We start from the raw sequence: 14338 nt of genomic DNA, 5'->3' as shown, positions 1-14338 counted from the left end.
ACTCATACTCACTCACTCACTCACTTGCTCACTCGCTCAGTCATTCAGTCAACCATTCACCAAAATGGAGGTAACATATTCGTCATTTTGCTGCCGGTTGCTCTGTTGCCCTGTTGCTCTATTGGGAGCAAAAGTTTTGTATCTTCCAGTGCACCTCTGACAAAGTTAACGCATTGAACTTGCTGGCTTGAATTTTGTTTATGTTGCGTACAACATTTTTGCGTTATGCCGCAAATGTTCGCAATGTATTTTCGCACTCCCATGACAACGTATTGACAGTCGGCTTGGGTAGTCGTAGTTGCATTTGCTTATCATGGAAATATCAGCTGAAATTACAGGCAACATTTTATTGATAAAAGCAAGTTTTGACTTAAGATAGCTTAAAGTGTAGCAATCTCTCAGAGAACTGACAATAATTTGATATAGACTTAAAAATGGAAAATAGAGTTTAATAAAAGTACGAATTTTCAGGTATGTTGCTGCTCCATTGCAATGGAATTTTATTGGTGGAATCACGTAGCATGTTGAATTCCCAATACACAAATGAATTTATAGTTGCCATTTTCATTATTAAACAAACCAAGAGCTATGTGAAATGTAGCATCTCAATCTATGGATGTATCCAGCCTTGAGTCGACTGCTCAGCTGTGCCCTCAATGTTGCAAATTTCATTATGAAGAATGCTTCGGGGGCCAAACCGATGGCCATCAACAGCTCATCCAGCTTTCGAATGCCCCCTCCAAGGTAACAAATTGCGAATTCCGCAACTGTCTTTCTGGGAACTTGGCCGTGGAGTTTGGGGCCAGAATTGTGGATAGTCTTTGCAACTGTTCGCAATTAATAGGCAAAATGTGTTACAATATTTTTGATGGCATCGGTGTGGTCTCTGACTGTTGACTGTTTTATGGCTCGCTTTATGATGGGAGTGAGGTGGTTGAGTTGGGAACGTGCTGAATTTTAATTAGTTCAGTTTAATGGGTTGCGGCTGTTTACTTTCCTTGAGACAGGCTTGCCACTTAATTGAGCTCACAAGTTTTCAGTTTTTGGACCATAACAAAAGGACATTTTCGGCATTAAGTGTGAAGAGATGCCATAACAAAACGTACAAGTTAAAATAGCATACCTAGAATTAAAGTCGTCATCTTATGCCGAGCTTGTAAGATATAATAAACAATTTGGAACATGAATTTATCATAAATGTCAGGACATATGTACGTCATGTGACCCCTAAAGACCGAGAAAGGAAACAAAGGGCACAGAGAACGAAAGAGCGAGAGAAAATACACACAATCCGAAACCATAAGCCGAATTACACGCATGAATCATCAGAATTATCAATCATGTTCGAGTGGCGGCAACTTGGCAAACACCGGGGAACTGATACACCGCACAAATATCGCCATAGCGAGATACACTGAACAGATAAAAGATACAAAACTGTGTGTGTGTAGAGACGGCTTTCTGTCGTGCTCACATTAAGTGCAACATAAGTGGAAATCAGCAAATATAATCTAAATAAGTGGTTGTTAAACAAAAAAATTTTCTTTTTCGGCTTTGTTTTCCAGCCATACCAAGCAAATGAGCGGAAGAAAGAGAGTAAGAGTGAGAGGGAAACAGAGCTTGTGCGTTGACATGTCTTGTATAAATTTGTTTTGCCAACACTGTCAACTATAATGGACTCATGTGTGCCATAGCGGATATGGAAATGGAACCTGAGCAAACGTCATATCCAAATTGAATAAAAATGTTAATGCGCCCAACATGCGTGCGGCAATCAACTCAATCAGAGTAACTGAGAATTCATCAAACTTCTGGAGTGAAGCAATTGGGAATTGAAAATGAAAAGCGGCTCACGTTTAATGAGAATGAGAATGAGTATCCAAATGAAAACCCGAAATAAACACTCAAAACGTGCCATCACTTAAAGGAGCGCCCGAAAGCAGGATTTAAATTTAACGTACGCCACGCAGTGTTTTAGTGATTGTTGTGATGATGAGTTGGCAAGATAATACGGGAAATGGCGCCCAACGTGGTCATCAGGTGGAAGGGAAGGGCAGACAGACACACTGATGCTTAGCTGGCATTGGACGCGGGTAACTGCCACAACTTTCACAGCTTTTATCCGCTTATTTAACACAAATTTTTCGGTTATTTTGCGAAGCATTTTATATCAGAAGCAGCCACGTGCCAAGTGAATTTGCTGAAATTCGCAGTGTCATTCTGGAACAATTAGCAGCAAGGGAAGAACTTTACTACAGCACGCTATACACGGCTTTAATATCTATTTATATTGTTGGTAAAATATACAATAAATAAACTTTCTTTGGGTTATAAAATATATGATAGTTCAGACACCTAAACACCTGTTTTCCAGTTAAAATTAATTTAAACCTGCTAGAAAAATATTTTAAATTCAGTTCAATATCGTCCTTGTATTTCTTTGTATTAAATAATTCTCAAAAACCTTTGCTTAAATTAATATTTAACACATTTCAATCGCTGATTCTTTTCACAGTTTTTGCTGCTGCTGTTGATTCATAAATCACGCCACAATCCAAGAGGCATTAAAAGATATCCATGTAATCGATATTACCCAAGCCTTTGACTAAATAATTAAATAGATTAATGCGTAACTAATATCAAGGGTGAAGCCTAATGAGATGTCTGAATGACATGCAGGTCACAACATAGCAGTGATTTATTGCTTTTTTGCGGCAAGAAATGAATATGTATTTGTATTTATGGCTCTCGTTGAAATATGTAAATAATTTTAAAAAGGGATTTTATATTTTTTGGATTTTGTAATAATCATTTGAGCTGACCACAAAGAGCGGGAGCAACAACAAATGTCTGGTTGTCGCGGGAAAGTATTGCTAAAGCGTTTTGCAATTTATACCAGAAATTCGACAATTTATTTCACTGAAATTGATTTTGCTGGTGCCGCCCTGGCATTGATGCGGATTGTGCGAGCTCTGGCTGGCAGACAGACCAAAACGAGCAGCCATAAAAAAGAGAAGCGCATTGGCAATGCGGTACACGTAAAGCGTTGTAACAATTCAATCAGTTAGCGTCGAGAAGAAATCGTTAGCAACAAATTGATAATATTTGAATGCAGCACATTGGAAAATTTTATACTGCAATGGTCACAACAAAAAAAACCAAAGTCCGCCAAGGGTAGAGGCAGCAAATTACCGGAAAAGTATCTTAAAGTACACTAAGTAGCCAGGTTCTAAAGGTGCAATGACACAACTCATCGCGCAGTGTTGGAGAACACTTTTACCTGCCAGCAAAGTTTCACTCGAAACTTTGTTTTTTTTTTAAATTTGAATTTGAACATGAATTTCTTATGTAATCAGCGCTCAGATTGGAAGCTGGCCAACAACTTACAGCACTTTTTGTCCCTCTCCCTTGCTCCTTCGCCTACACACGAGCACTTCATTAATGCGAGTGGAGCGACAGGAAATGTGCAGTGAGAGAGAGATAGAGAGAGAGGGAGGAAGAAAGGATGAAGCAATTCAATCCGAGGATTGTTAATAAGCGCAGTTCCATCGGCAGCGGATACGCGACCAATCGGTTGGACAGTTGGGACTCTGCACGTACTGCACGCTGTGATTTCAGTTGGATGTGGCAGCCAGGTCGACATGGCTGTAGGATGAGGGATGGGGGATGAGGGATGGGGGGAGGCAGATCGGGGAGGGTGATACGTTTTTGCGGTTCGTTAGAAGAATGCAAAGGGTAGGTGCTGAAAGTTCAATATGCCAAACCAACTTTCAATGTTGACTTTAAAAACACACACAAACGAAAATTGCAACGCGTTCGCTGTGTGTGTGTGTGTGTGTGTTTGGGTGTGTGTATCTGAGGGCTAACACTCCTGATTGCCGCAGTATGCATGTGTGATTTGATGGTATTCTTTGTCGAATAGAAATTGCAATTCATTTTAAACTTTGCAAATAACAGACAAATCAAAACATTTAAATTCTAGAAAAATAGTGCACGTACAAATCGCATGCATTCATATTTATAACATGCGATTTTTTTGTTGCGCAGCCATTTGAAAGCGGAAGCCTTTGTCATTATGTGTACCTACATAACTAAAACATCAGAAGAGCCAAAAAGAAAAGCCCTTAAAGGAGAATATTTTATATTTTTGCAACAAAACTCACTAATTTTCTTTTATGCGGGCACAAAACAGACAGCAACACGAAGAACTCTGCAACAACAACCAAAAAAAAACATTAAATGAAAACTGAAATAAGAAGAAAGAAGGATTCTACGAGCGAAACGGCAAAAACAAAACAAAATGTATTGCTGTGTAGGTGTGTGATTGTGTGTGTGTGTGTGTGATGTCTGTCTGTGTGTGTGTTCTCGTGGAAAAGAAAAAGATGGTTGCAGTGACACGGAATCAGTGAAAAGGAACAACAGCAACAGCAACTACAACAACAACAACATGAGGAAAAGCCGGCAAACGGGAAACACAAACAAATGTCACTCAACAATTTTTATGAGTCTGACAAAAGTGAATTATACGAATGGACCCAGGACGCCGACTCTTTTTCTAACGCAATTTATCTACGTTAGGCAAGCGGCTTCGTCAAAAAAAAAAAACAACAGCATAAAAAACTGGCGGAAAATGCTTCAGGAGAGTGAGCTCGACTGTGAAAGATCCTGTACTTAATAGCCAATTATCTTGAAAAGCAAAAAGTGTTCGTAAAGCAGTAACATTAGGTAAGGATTTGTATCTTAAAAAATTTCTGAGATTATAATTCGATCTCAATAAAAATTGATTACTGATCTGGACTAAATAGACTGTATATCATGTTTTTAGATCTTAGATATAGGTATTCATCATTTGTAAATTTGATGTACAGGGTGTAAAAATAAAAAGAAAACCTTGAGACCCAGCACCCAGTACCACCCCCATCCAAACCCAAGACAAATGGAAAAGTGTTGAATTTTTAGTGCACTTTGTCGCCGTTGTTATGGTCATGTTGTTGCTGTTGTTATTATTGTTGCCTGCATTTAATTCTCGTTTTGTATTTTATTTCTTGTATATTTCTTTCTTTTTGTTGCACTGTTTCAGTGTTCAGTGTTTCAGCTGCTTGACTGCTCAGCAAATGAATTACAATACTTACATACTCACAATCCCATTTGTAGACCAGGCTCGTGCTCATAATTTTCACTAGTTTGTTTTTCTTCTTCATCGTTTACTTGTGTGTGAGTAAGGTCAAGAGAACTGGCTTAGAGGCGGGAGGGCGGGGCAGGGGCTACATTTGAGGGTTGACTCTTTTATTTATGCTTTTAATTTCCTTTGTTTTCATTGTGTTTCAGTTTTTTCATGTTGTTGTCTTCTCTCGTTTTGTGTTTGCTCGTTGACACAGCCAATATTTGAGAACTTTGTCAATGTCTGCATTTGGGGTTTGCCATTTGGGTTTATTGGCTGGAATTTTGAGTGAGTTTTGTCAGCTAGATTTGTTGGACACACAAAACAGCTCTATAACAAGGCCACATCCTTTATGGCTTTAAGCTGTTTCGCTATAAAATCCTTTTAGCATATTGTTAGTTTTAAATTTCTGTAAGTTACGAATTTTCATTTTTGTTTTTTAATTTTCCATCACTAAATTAAAGCATAAAAAGATATATCCATAAATAATTTTGTGATAAACTACTTTAATATTTTTAATCAAAATATTTTACTCAATTCTTTTAATTTTTCTTACATTTTACATTTTTTTAAAATATATTTTAAATTTGAAGATATTGTACGTATTCTGAGCTAACACCATTATAATAGATTATAAGTAAATTTTCTGGATGCTTGTATTTTATTATATTCACATGGATTATGTCATTTAATTTAGTATGAAATATTAAGATAAAAGTACTTTATTTTTAAGTAAAAGTTGTTTACCATATGCTGATCTTAATGCACACCGCTTTTATTGGCCATCAGAGGCTAGAGACACTAATGTGGCAAGCCATTTTGGTTGTTGAAATTTTTTAAGAGCGCCCATTAAAGTTGTCTCGGCTATGGAGAGAAATGGCGCTCTAAACGCACTCACATAGATAGACAGGGATACGTATAGACAGTCACACAGACACACACACTGATGTATATGAAAAGTTGGGTTATTGCTAATCAACTCACGTTTTCGCTGCTCGTTTGAAAATGTATTTTGTGACGCCATTTTGAAGTGAACTAAGCGACATCGCGTCTGCCATGTGCTTATCAGCAGGCTTATCAAATTCATCGCCATCCTTTTATTTTCCAGAGGGCTGAGCGGGAAGGACACTCGACAACCGGTTTTTATGTGCGACACTATTACGTTTCCTTTTTAATAGTTGTGTTTTTCGTGTTTTTCCCTCGTTCTGTTCTGTTTTGTTTTTTTTTTTTTTTTTTTGTCAGTTGCTGATTAAAAGTTGAAGTTGATCTCAAGTACATCCTTTAGTTGGTAAGTCAAGTCACGCATTGAATTGCCTTCTCGCTATTTATAAGCATTGTCTATATCATTTGGGGCAGCCTTCGATTCCCCCGTAACAAAATTCCATTGTTCCGGTCGCCTCGAAGTCGTCTGTGAGCGACATGCGCATTTAGTTGATTTACTTTCGTCCTTAAAGAAATCCACATGAAGCCTCTGTATAGGCGGGTGGCAGGTTTATTACTGCCGCTCTGACGCCGGATGGGGCATTGTATTTGCTTTTGTCTTAACGCATAAAGCATCTGTCTCAGATCCTGACTGTGCAATATGAAAGAATCATTACAATTTAATACCCTGCTGTGAGTATAGTTACTGTATTGGGGTATATGAAAATAAATATCAGTATCAGTATCTCATATATGAGTACAGGATATCTGCTAGTCAGACACTCGACTTTTTATTTGTGTTGTCTAGTTCGTTCTAAAATATTTCATCATTCATAATTTTGCTTAACATTTCATAAAGTGTGCATTTGTTGTGGTCTTCAAATGCTACCACAAAGCCAAACAATCATGCCACAACTTGACTAGTCTGTGCAATGTTGTCAGTTGCAATAAATTCAATTTTTGTGGCTTCCAAGTGTTTTGATTTAACACTTTGTCGAGCTTCGTCATGGCCAGGCTTTCTTTGTGGCAGATCTACACACCATTTGCATGTAGGGTCTCGCCCAGGATTCAAAAATATTCTGAATTTGCCACAATTAAACTTTACGAGTGGCAGACAAAATAAATAAAATTTATATTTGCCCCTCACGGGACCTTGGTTACCCCATTCTTGTGGGCATGTGTTACGCCCCCACGTTGAATCTAATTTTCCGCAGATTTGGCCATATGCAAGGCAAACTGCAAAGTAGAGGAATCCTTGTCTCATTCAGCTGTGGTTTAGTTATCCTTGTCGGGACAGGCCCTAGACCCTGGCTTTCTGACTCTAATTTGTATGCACTTTTCTATCCAACACTTTAAGCTGTCCCCAATGACGGGCCCCACTGCTGTGTGCCCGTATCCTTAGCCAGGACCAGACCGGACCAGACCTTTTGCGGCTGCTATGGCTACTGTTAAAATGACAGCTTTGTCTTCGATGCAGCTAGTTGCGTTCATAAAATTGGCCAACAGATATAAGTGGCACAAAATGCACACACAATCTCTCTCACACACTCACACACTATCACACTCTCTCACACACAAGCATAATCGCACAGCCGAGTGAGCAGAAAGTAGAGTTTTTGGAAAAACACTTTTCTTAATTGGCAACACACGCTCAAAATAGAGGACAATTTAACAGCTGTCTTCAGTAATGGGATGCGAATTTATAGGGAGCTATGTGAGAGATTTAGATGCAGTCTTGCATTGCCTTAGTACCTTAGTCTAATGCCTAGATAATTGCAGTTAACAGTTGGCATATGACCATTTATTACATGCCACATGCCACATGCTACATGCCACATGCTATTGCTTTATTTTAAACGCTTTCGGGCGTTTGCCATTCATGTGACGTTCTTAAGGATTAGTCACAGCCGTAGCCACAATGTGAATGCCACAGGAACCGAGAGGCACGTAAAAGCGCGTCAAGGCGTCACTCTGTCTCTCTTCCACTCTCTCTCTCTCTCTCTGTCTCTCTCTCTCTCGCCATCTCTCGCTTTTTCGCTCAGACTCTCTCAGTGTTTCCATGTCTGCCATAAATCTTGCTAACCTGCATTGTCCTGCGGCCGCCGCCGTCGCAGCCTTTGAAATGCCAGTTCAACTTGGCCATAAGTGGCTTAAATGTTGAATTTCAAACACAATGCGAGAAAAAAGGACATGGCATGGGCCGTAGCAGAACGTAGCATTGTGGCAAGTGCCAAGTATGTGCCTGGCCTCGCATTGCATCGCATCCGTCGCCTTTGCCCATCTTCCCATTCCCATTCCCATCACCATCTTTATTCCCATTCCCATCGCCATCGCCTGTGCCGTGTGCCATGAATGTCCTTATAAATTGTCTGCAATGTTAAATGTTGCATGCGCCTCTCAGCGTGGGTTGCCTTTGACTCTGTCTGCCTTGCACCACAGAAATTTATGGCGTTGCCACACAACGAACACCAACTTGCAACGGCAACGGCAACGGCAACGGCAATGGAAATGGAAATGGCAACGAGAATTGCAACAGCCCAGAACGACTGTGCCACTAATCAGCACACGTTTTAGTTGCCGCTGCCAAGAAGCGGAAGCTCAAATTGTTAAAAGCAATAAAGCTAATAAGTGATGTGGCAAATGTGCTGCCTCTCTTTGTCTCCCACTCTATCTCTCTCCCTCTTCATAACCCTCTGTGCCTGGCCCCTATCTCTGCTATTTGTCACATGGAGGCTTTTAAAGCTGACACACCCCATGTCAGTTTCAGATATACAAAAGAATTCTATTCTATACTTAAAAGAAAATATTCTAATTAGCCAATAGCTTTGAATACTATACAAACATTAATCAGAACTAAAAAGTATAAATAAAATACATGCAAACTTATATCACAACTTAACAAAATTTTATAATGTTCTAAATTAAAAAAAATGCAATTAATTAAAAAAAATAAAAAACAAAAGAAATTAAAAAAATCTGTAATATGTCAAGTATATATTTATTTTTAATACATTTACTTATTACTACATGTTCAAAGTTTATAACATACAAAAAAGAATGTGAATACAAAATCTACTGATATAAAAAAATATCTTGCATCAGTATTCAAATGCATATTTCAAAATCAAAATGCATATATCCATTTAATATAACATACTATGTATGTTGTAAGCTGCGTGTAATATATATAATTAAAGTTTATGTTGCCTTTAACAATTTAGAGATTAACTTTAGTGAAGTAAGTACACAGTTTACATTCGCATTCGCATTCGCATTTTATAAAGTTTTACAAATGTGCTTCACGTGGTCCATACCAAGTTCCTTTTCCTGTGCCAGTTGCCGTTGCCAGCAACGGGAAATCAGCAATTAGTGACAGACAGACCGGTCACCTGCCCCAGGCGAGTCATGAAACCGCCACCGAGAGCCAACAGCTGCCGTCACCCCACACCAACTCACCAACTCACCACCTCACCCCTCTGCACAGCACCCCACCTTAATCAGTGGGACAGGCACGCATTTCCGCAAGCGCCAACTGCTTCCGGTGGCACTTTGCACTTTGACTTGCCTGCTCGACTGTGGGTGCTGTTTGCAAAACCTTTGTGGAACTTCTCACTCCCCTATTCGCCTGGCCAGCTCATCTCCTCTCTTCCCGCTCTTGTTCTGTGCCATGTAATTTTATGACTAATTAGTCAGCTACTACGTCAAGTTGGCAACTGCATAAACACCAAGCAGGTCGAGGAGGAGCTAGAAAGGATCCGAGTCCGGAACGGAGTGCGATTTTCATACAGTTTAAGTTTATAACAGCTGTGGGCGTTTCTTGATCATGGGGCGTGGTCATTTATTTGCTTTGCTGCGCTTTTAATTGCTCACAAGTAGAAAATTGTGCTGCGTTTTTATGGCATGCGTCGACTTCCACTTCGACGTCACTGTCGTCATCACCATGAACAACAATAATAACAACAACAACAACAAACAACTGCCTCCGGTCTGTCTACAAAGTTGAGTTGCAGTTTGTTACTTGGCTTCGTTGTACTCTTTGTTGCCAACCCGCTTGTTTCTCCCATCAACTAACTACCTATAACATTCTTTGTTCTTATAGCTTTGGCTTTGTGTAATTTTGCAGCACAAAAAGCACAAAGCAGAAGCTTGAAGACATTCTTGCTCCTGCCTCACTGCCTCAACAGCAGCAGCAGCTCCATCGAGAACAATTTGCGGTCATTTGTAATAGCTTTAAGCTGATTTTAAAGTATTCAGCCCATTGCAATTGAAGCCATATCCGACTGGAACATTTACTGTAGAAAAAAATATACACTACTCAGCATAAGTGCTCGAAGTAACGTCAGTGTTCAGCTTTAATTAATTATAATCATGTTGTGAATATTAGCGAAAAATTATGCTAAAATTTGCAACTGACAAAAAGACGACAAATGATTTCCGCTGCTAAATTATCCAGTTCCGTTGCATGTTCATCATTTGTATAACTCGCCGAGTTCCCCGGAATGTCGTCTCAACTACGAACAAAGTTGTCCAACACCTGCAACATGACCTGCCCCAAGCACACACACACACAGGCACACACACACCCCACACTTAAAGTGGCTGACAGCCCAAATGGGCTAAACGGAAGATGGCTTGGTCTGACGGTATGAAGTTAAGGTGGAGGTTGGTTGGTTGGTTGACTGGTTTGGTTGGGCTAGGCGTGCTGCAGGATGGCGTGTTGAACTTAAAAATACACACGAAATTTAAATGACAAGCAACTAATGGAAATTGTTAACAATTTTCAATGGCAGGTGGCAAAAACTTTTTTCAACCTGCAAACCTGCGAACTGCGAACTGTGAACTGCGTCCTGCCAACTGGCAGCTGACTTCGGCAACAGCAACAGCAACCTTTGCATCAAAAATCAGCTAACAGCACAACAAATGGCTTCATTTATTTGCGTCTTTTGTGCAATGTTAGCGCGACTTCCGGCCAAAAGAGAAATCAGGGTTGTAAGCATCTAAAGAAATCCTGATTTACGTTCCGCCCACGCTCCATGCGAAAGTGTGAAAAGTTTACCTTAAAAATGTTGCCAACAACATTGAGCACAAGCAGCAGCAGCAGCAGCAGGAACATATAATGTTTGTATATAAGCTAAAAGTTGGAGGAGTTTTTGTTGTTGTTGCTGTTGTTGTGTGCAGAACTTGCAATGATTGAATGGCCAACAGACGTTAATGCTTTTGTGGTTTTTTGCCTGGTAAACTTATGGGTGGAAAGTGCAAACTTGTAAGGATGATTAAAACTCCGGCTTAGGTTTACCAAATAAGTTGAAGCACAAGGAGCGCTTTTTAATTTGGACACATTAAAGATGAATCTGCATTGCGACACAAATAAAATACAATTAAGGCGAATTACTTGCATGAACTGATGTTTCTGAAGGCGAATTCTCGAAACTGCTTCCTGATCGACGTTGTCTTCTCCTTAAACTGCCCTCGGGTGTAATCAGTTGCCTCTTGAGCTCAATTTCCTCAGTATTTACTTTCAGACATATGTCGATGAACAGACACAGATCAATGTTCTTTAGCTTTTTGGCCATTTTGAATGCTTCAGTTAACATTTCCTTTTGCTTCTCAACTTTGCCAAGTATGGCATGGGCCTTGCAAGCCACAAGTGCACTCAGGACGGCCCAAATGTAGTGTCTGCCCTTTAGAGCCTCTAAAGAGTCACATGATATATTTACATCTAAACATATAGAGCTACCTTAATAAGTGGCAAGTACTTACCATCTATGGATTGACGGGCTAGTAAGCAGCAGGTGTCAAAGGAGTTATTATCTAAATGCGCCTGGGCTAGTTCATGTAAAAGATAGCTGCGTTCTATGGGATATTTGGCGAATCGCATGCGATATTCATAGCGTGTTGTAAGAAATCTGAAAGTTGAATCGGCTTAGTTGTATCTTTGTATTTGTGACTTCATTATCTGTATCAGTATACTTTGCTTACTACTCACTTGAACCTTTCAGCCTTTAAATCGGTCTCATTAGTCCGCCTTACGAGCTCACGTAGAATGCTATCCCTAGCTTTGGTTTGGCTAATCCCAAGATCGGTTGGTAACCTGAAAAGAGTCAGTAGGCGTTGTCTTCCTGTCAATACTTTCATGTCACTTGGAATCTTGTATTCATTAATGCGAGCTAAACCCAAGTAGTTGTAGACCTCATTGATGAATTCAAATTTCCAAGGCATTATTCGATTCGTTTTGATTGTTACATAATCGCCCATGACTTCTTCCACAAACGTTGTTAATTTCTGAAACAGTTATATATAAGTACACCAAATTAGTTACAGGTATGTATAGTATATTCGTTTTGTATAATAACTCACGTGCAACTTTCCAGCACGAATTAGACTTCGTATATTGCGCAGTATCTTAAACATATTTCGCCTCGTTTGATACTGTATGCGAAAGAGATTCTCTTGCTGATACTTTTGATGCAGTTCCTCGTTCGGATACTTATGGATCTGACGACAGTATTTTGGACAGCGCGTATGTAGCATTTTCTATAAAGTTTGGAAAATTTTAATAACGCTGCCTTGATAAATAGTTGTATTCTTAATTGATCTTACCGTAAAAGTACGCACTACTTTGTATCGTTCTTCAGTCAGTGATTTTAAGTGTGTTGATGATTCGGTAAACTGATCAATCAAGAGATTCGGATTTTCGCGTATACTCTTAAGGAACGAAGCGTCCGTCCAGCATTTATGCAAATAGTTTTGATTGTAGATTTTAAACTCACGTTTGCGTCTCCTCTTCTCAAGAGGCGAAAGCAACTCTGGCTGTGAATCTGGATATAATTGAAAATTCCCAGAAATGCCATATCTGTTTTTACCTCGTTTTCCAAAATGCTGAGCACATCACACTCGGGCTTCTCGTACTTTGGCTGGTTGGCTTTATCTAAAGTCATTTTGTCAATTAGACGATGCACAGCTGGTGCTGTTGCGTCTGAGAGAGAATCATGAAAGTTTTCAGTGATCTGGCAAAAAGAAATTATGGCTTGACTCTGATACTTAGAGCTAATGAATATAACTATCTTTGTACGTACCACATTCAGACGATCCAACACTTTCTGTGCTTGTGAATGACTAAAGACTTTTAGATTTTGATGAAGACTTCTCATGGAATCCTCCAGCCTATTTGATTCGTAAAGGGAATCACAAACCTCCAAGTTAACGTTCGGATCAAATAATTTCGGATTGTATTGCCTTAAGATTTCTACAAGATACGAGTATGTTAAATATTAAATAACTGCGGCAATTGAAACATTTATCCGTGATCCTCAACCTTTGGCTTTCTTGCTGTCAAGAAGAGCGTCAGGTGCTCGAGCCTCCTTCCGTTTAATGCAACCACGCCTTCTTAATGTTTCAGTATCATACTGGTAAATATCCAGAGATTTAGTAAAATATTGCATGCTAGCCGCTAGATTCTGCGTTCGATCGAAATAGATTCCCCAATCTTTGTACATGCTGCTCAACTGACTGTCTGTCCACTTGATTACTTCCCACGGCTCCAATTTAGGCCTTAATCCAGCCAAAGGTTTCATCGTGTCTGTGCTTAAAGACATTGTGATAAAAACGCGATAAAAACGATTAAAAAATGTTTAAAATTATCAAATTAAAATGTAAAAACAGAGTAATATAATTAGTGTTAAAATAATGTGTGTCGACAATTTTATGACTGTTATGAAAGCAATTCGATTGTAGTTCTCCTAGATTTCAATTAAATTCACATACAAATTCGATGCTTACTCGATGTCGATGAAACAAGTTGGCGATTGAATTAAAATTTTAGATTGCCTTAGCTGCTTTTTAAATAACAAGAACAATACGTTTTTAATGATTTATACAAATTACAACAAAAAATTTAGTTAAATACCCACTAACGGTACTCAGAATGAAGTGTACTTTGCTTATATTTCTCGAAATATCCATACTTATCAGACAGAGTATACATCTTTCAGATTTATTAAATGTCATAAGTGCTGTCAAATTCTAACTGAGTACCCAAAAAAAAAAAATGAATAAGATACTATATTAAAATAAGTTTATTAGTATACAATTTCTCAAAGCGCTTAAAATGAAGAATATTGAAAAGATATTAAATATTTTATTTTTCAATTTTGTGCTTAAATTTGATAAAAAAAAAAAAACTTAAAGATCTTCATAACAACACCACGAAAACACGTAATATTTATTATAATAATTGTACTAGAAGTAGAAAAAAAT

At 38.8% G+C, this 14338-nt stretch overlaps 1 protein-coding gene across 2 annotated transcripts; it reads right to left on the bottom strand.

The window, feature by feature from the left end:
- Positions 1 to 11368: 11368 nt before the first annotated feature.
- Positions 11369 to 13713, bottom strand: LOC117790334. 2 transcript variants are annotated; one of them, XM_034629754.1, is made up of 8 exons: positions 13398 to 13713; positions 13159 to 13328; positions 12946 to 13089; positions 12683 to 12892; positions 12440 to 12616; positions 12069 to 12364; positions 11843 to 11988; positions 11369 to 11774 (listed from the first exon to the last, which is right to left on the bottom strand). In XM_034629754.1, the coding sequence occupies exons 1-8, from the start codon at positions 13675 to 13677 to the stop codon at positions 11461 to 11463; spliced, it is 1737 nt and encodes a 578-aa protein (XP_034485645.1). In that variant the 5' UTR covers positions 13678 to 13713; the 3' UTR covers positions 11369 to 11460. The 2 variants fall into 2 exon arrangements, 1 of the variants encoding a protein (XP_034485645.1); XR_004617975.1 differs by lacking the exon at positions 11369 to 11774 and having other exon boundaries at positions 11899 to 11988; positions 12069 to 12173; positions 12326 to 12364.
- Positions 13714 to 14338: the final 625 nt, after the last annotated feature.

The sequence above is a fragment of the Drosophila innubila genome, assembly GCF_004354385.1.
Source record: "Drosophila innubila isolate TH190305 chromosome 3R unlocalized genomic scaffold, UK_Dinn_1.0 2_E_3R, whole genome shotgun sequence".
Classification (NCBI taxonomy): Eukaryota; Metazoa; Arthropoda; class Insecta; order Diptera; family Drosophilidae; genus Drosophila; species Drosophila innubila.
This window is presented reverse-complemented; position numbering and strand designations above follow the sequence as displayed.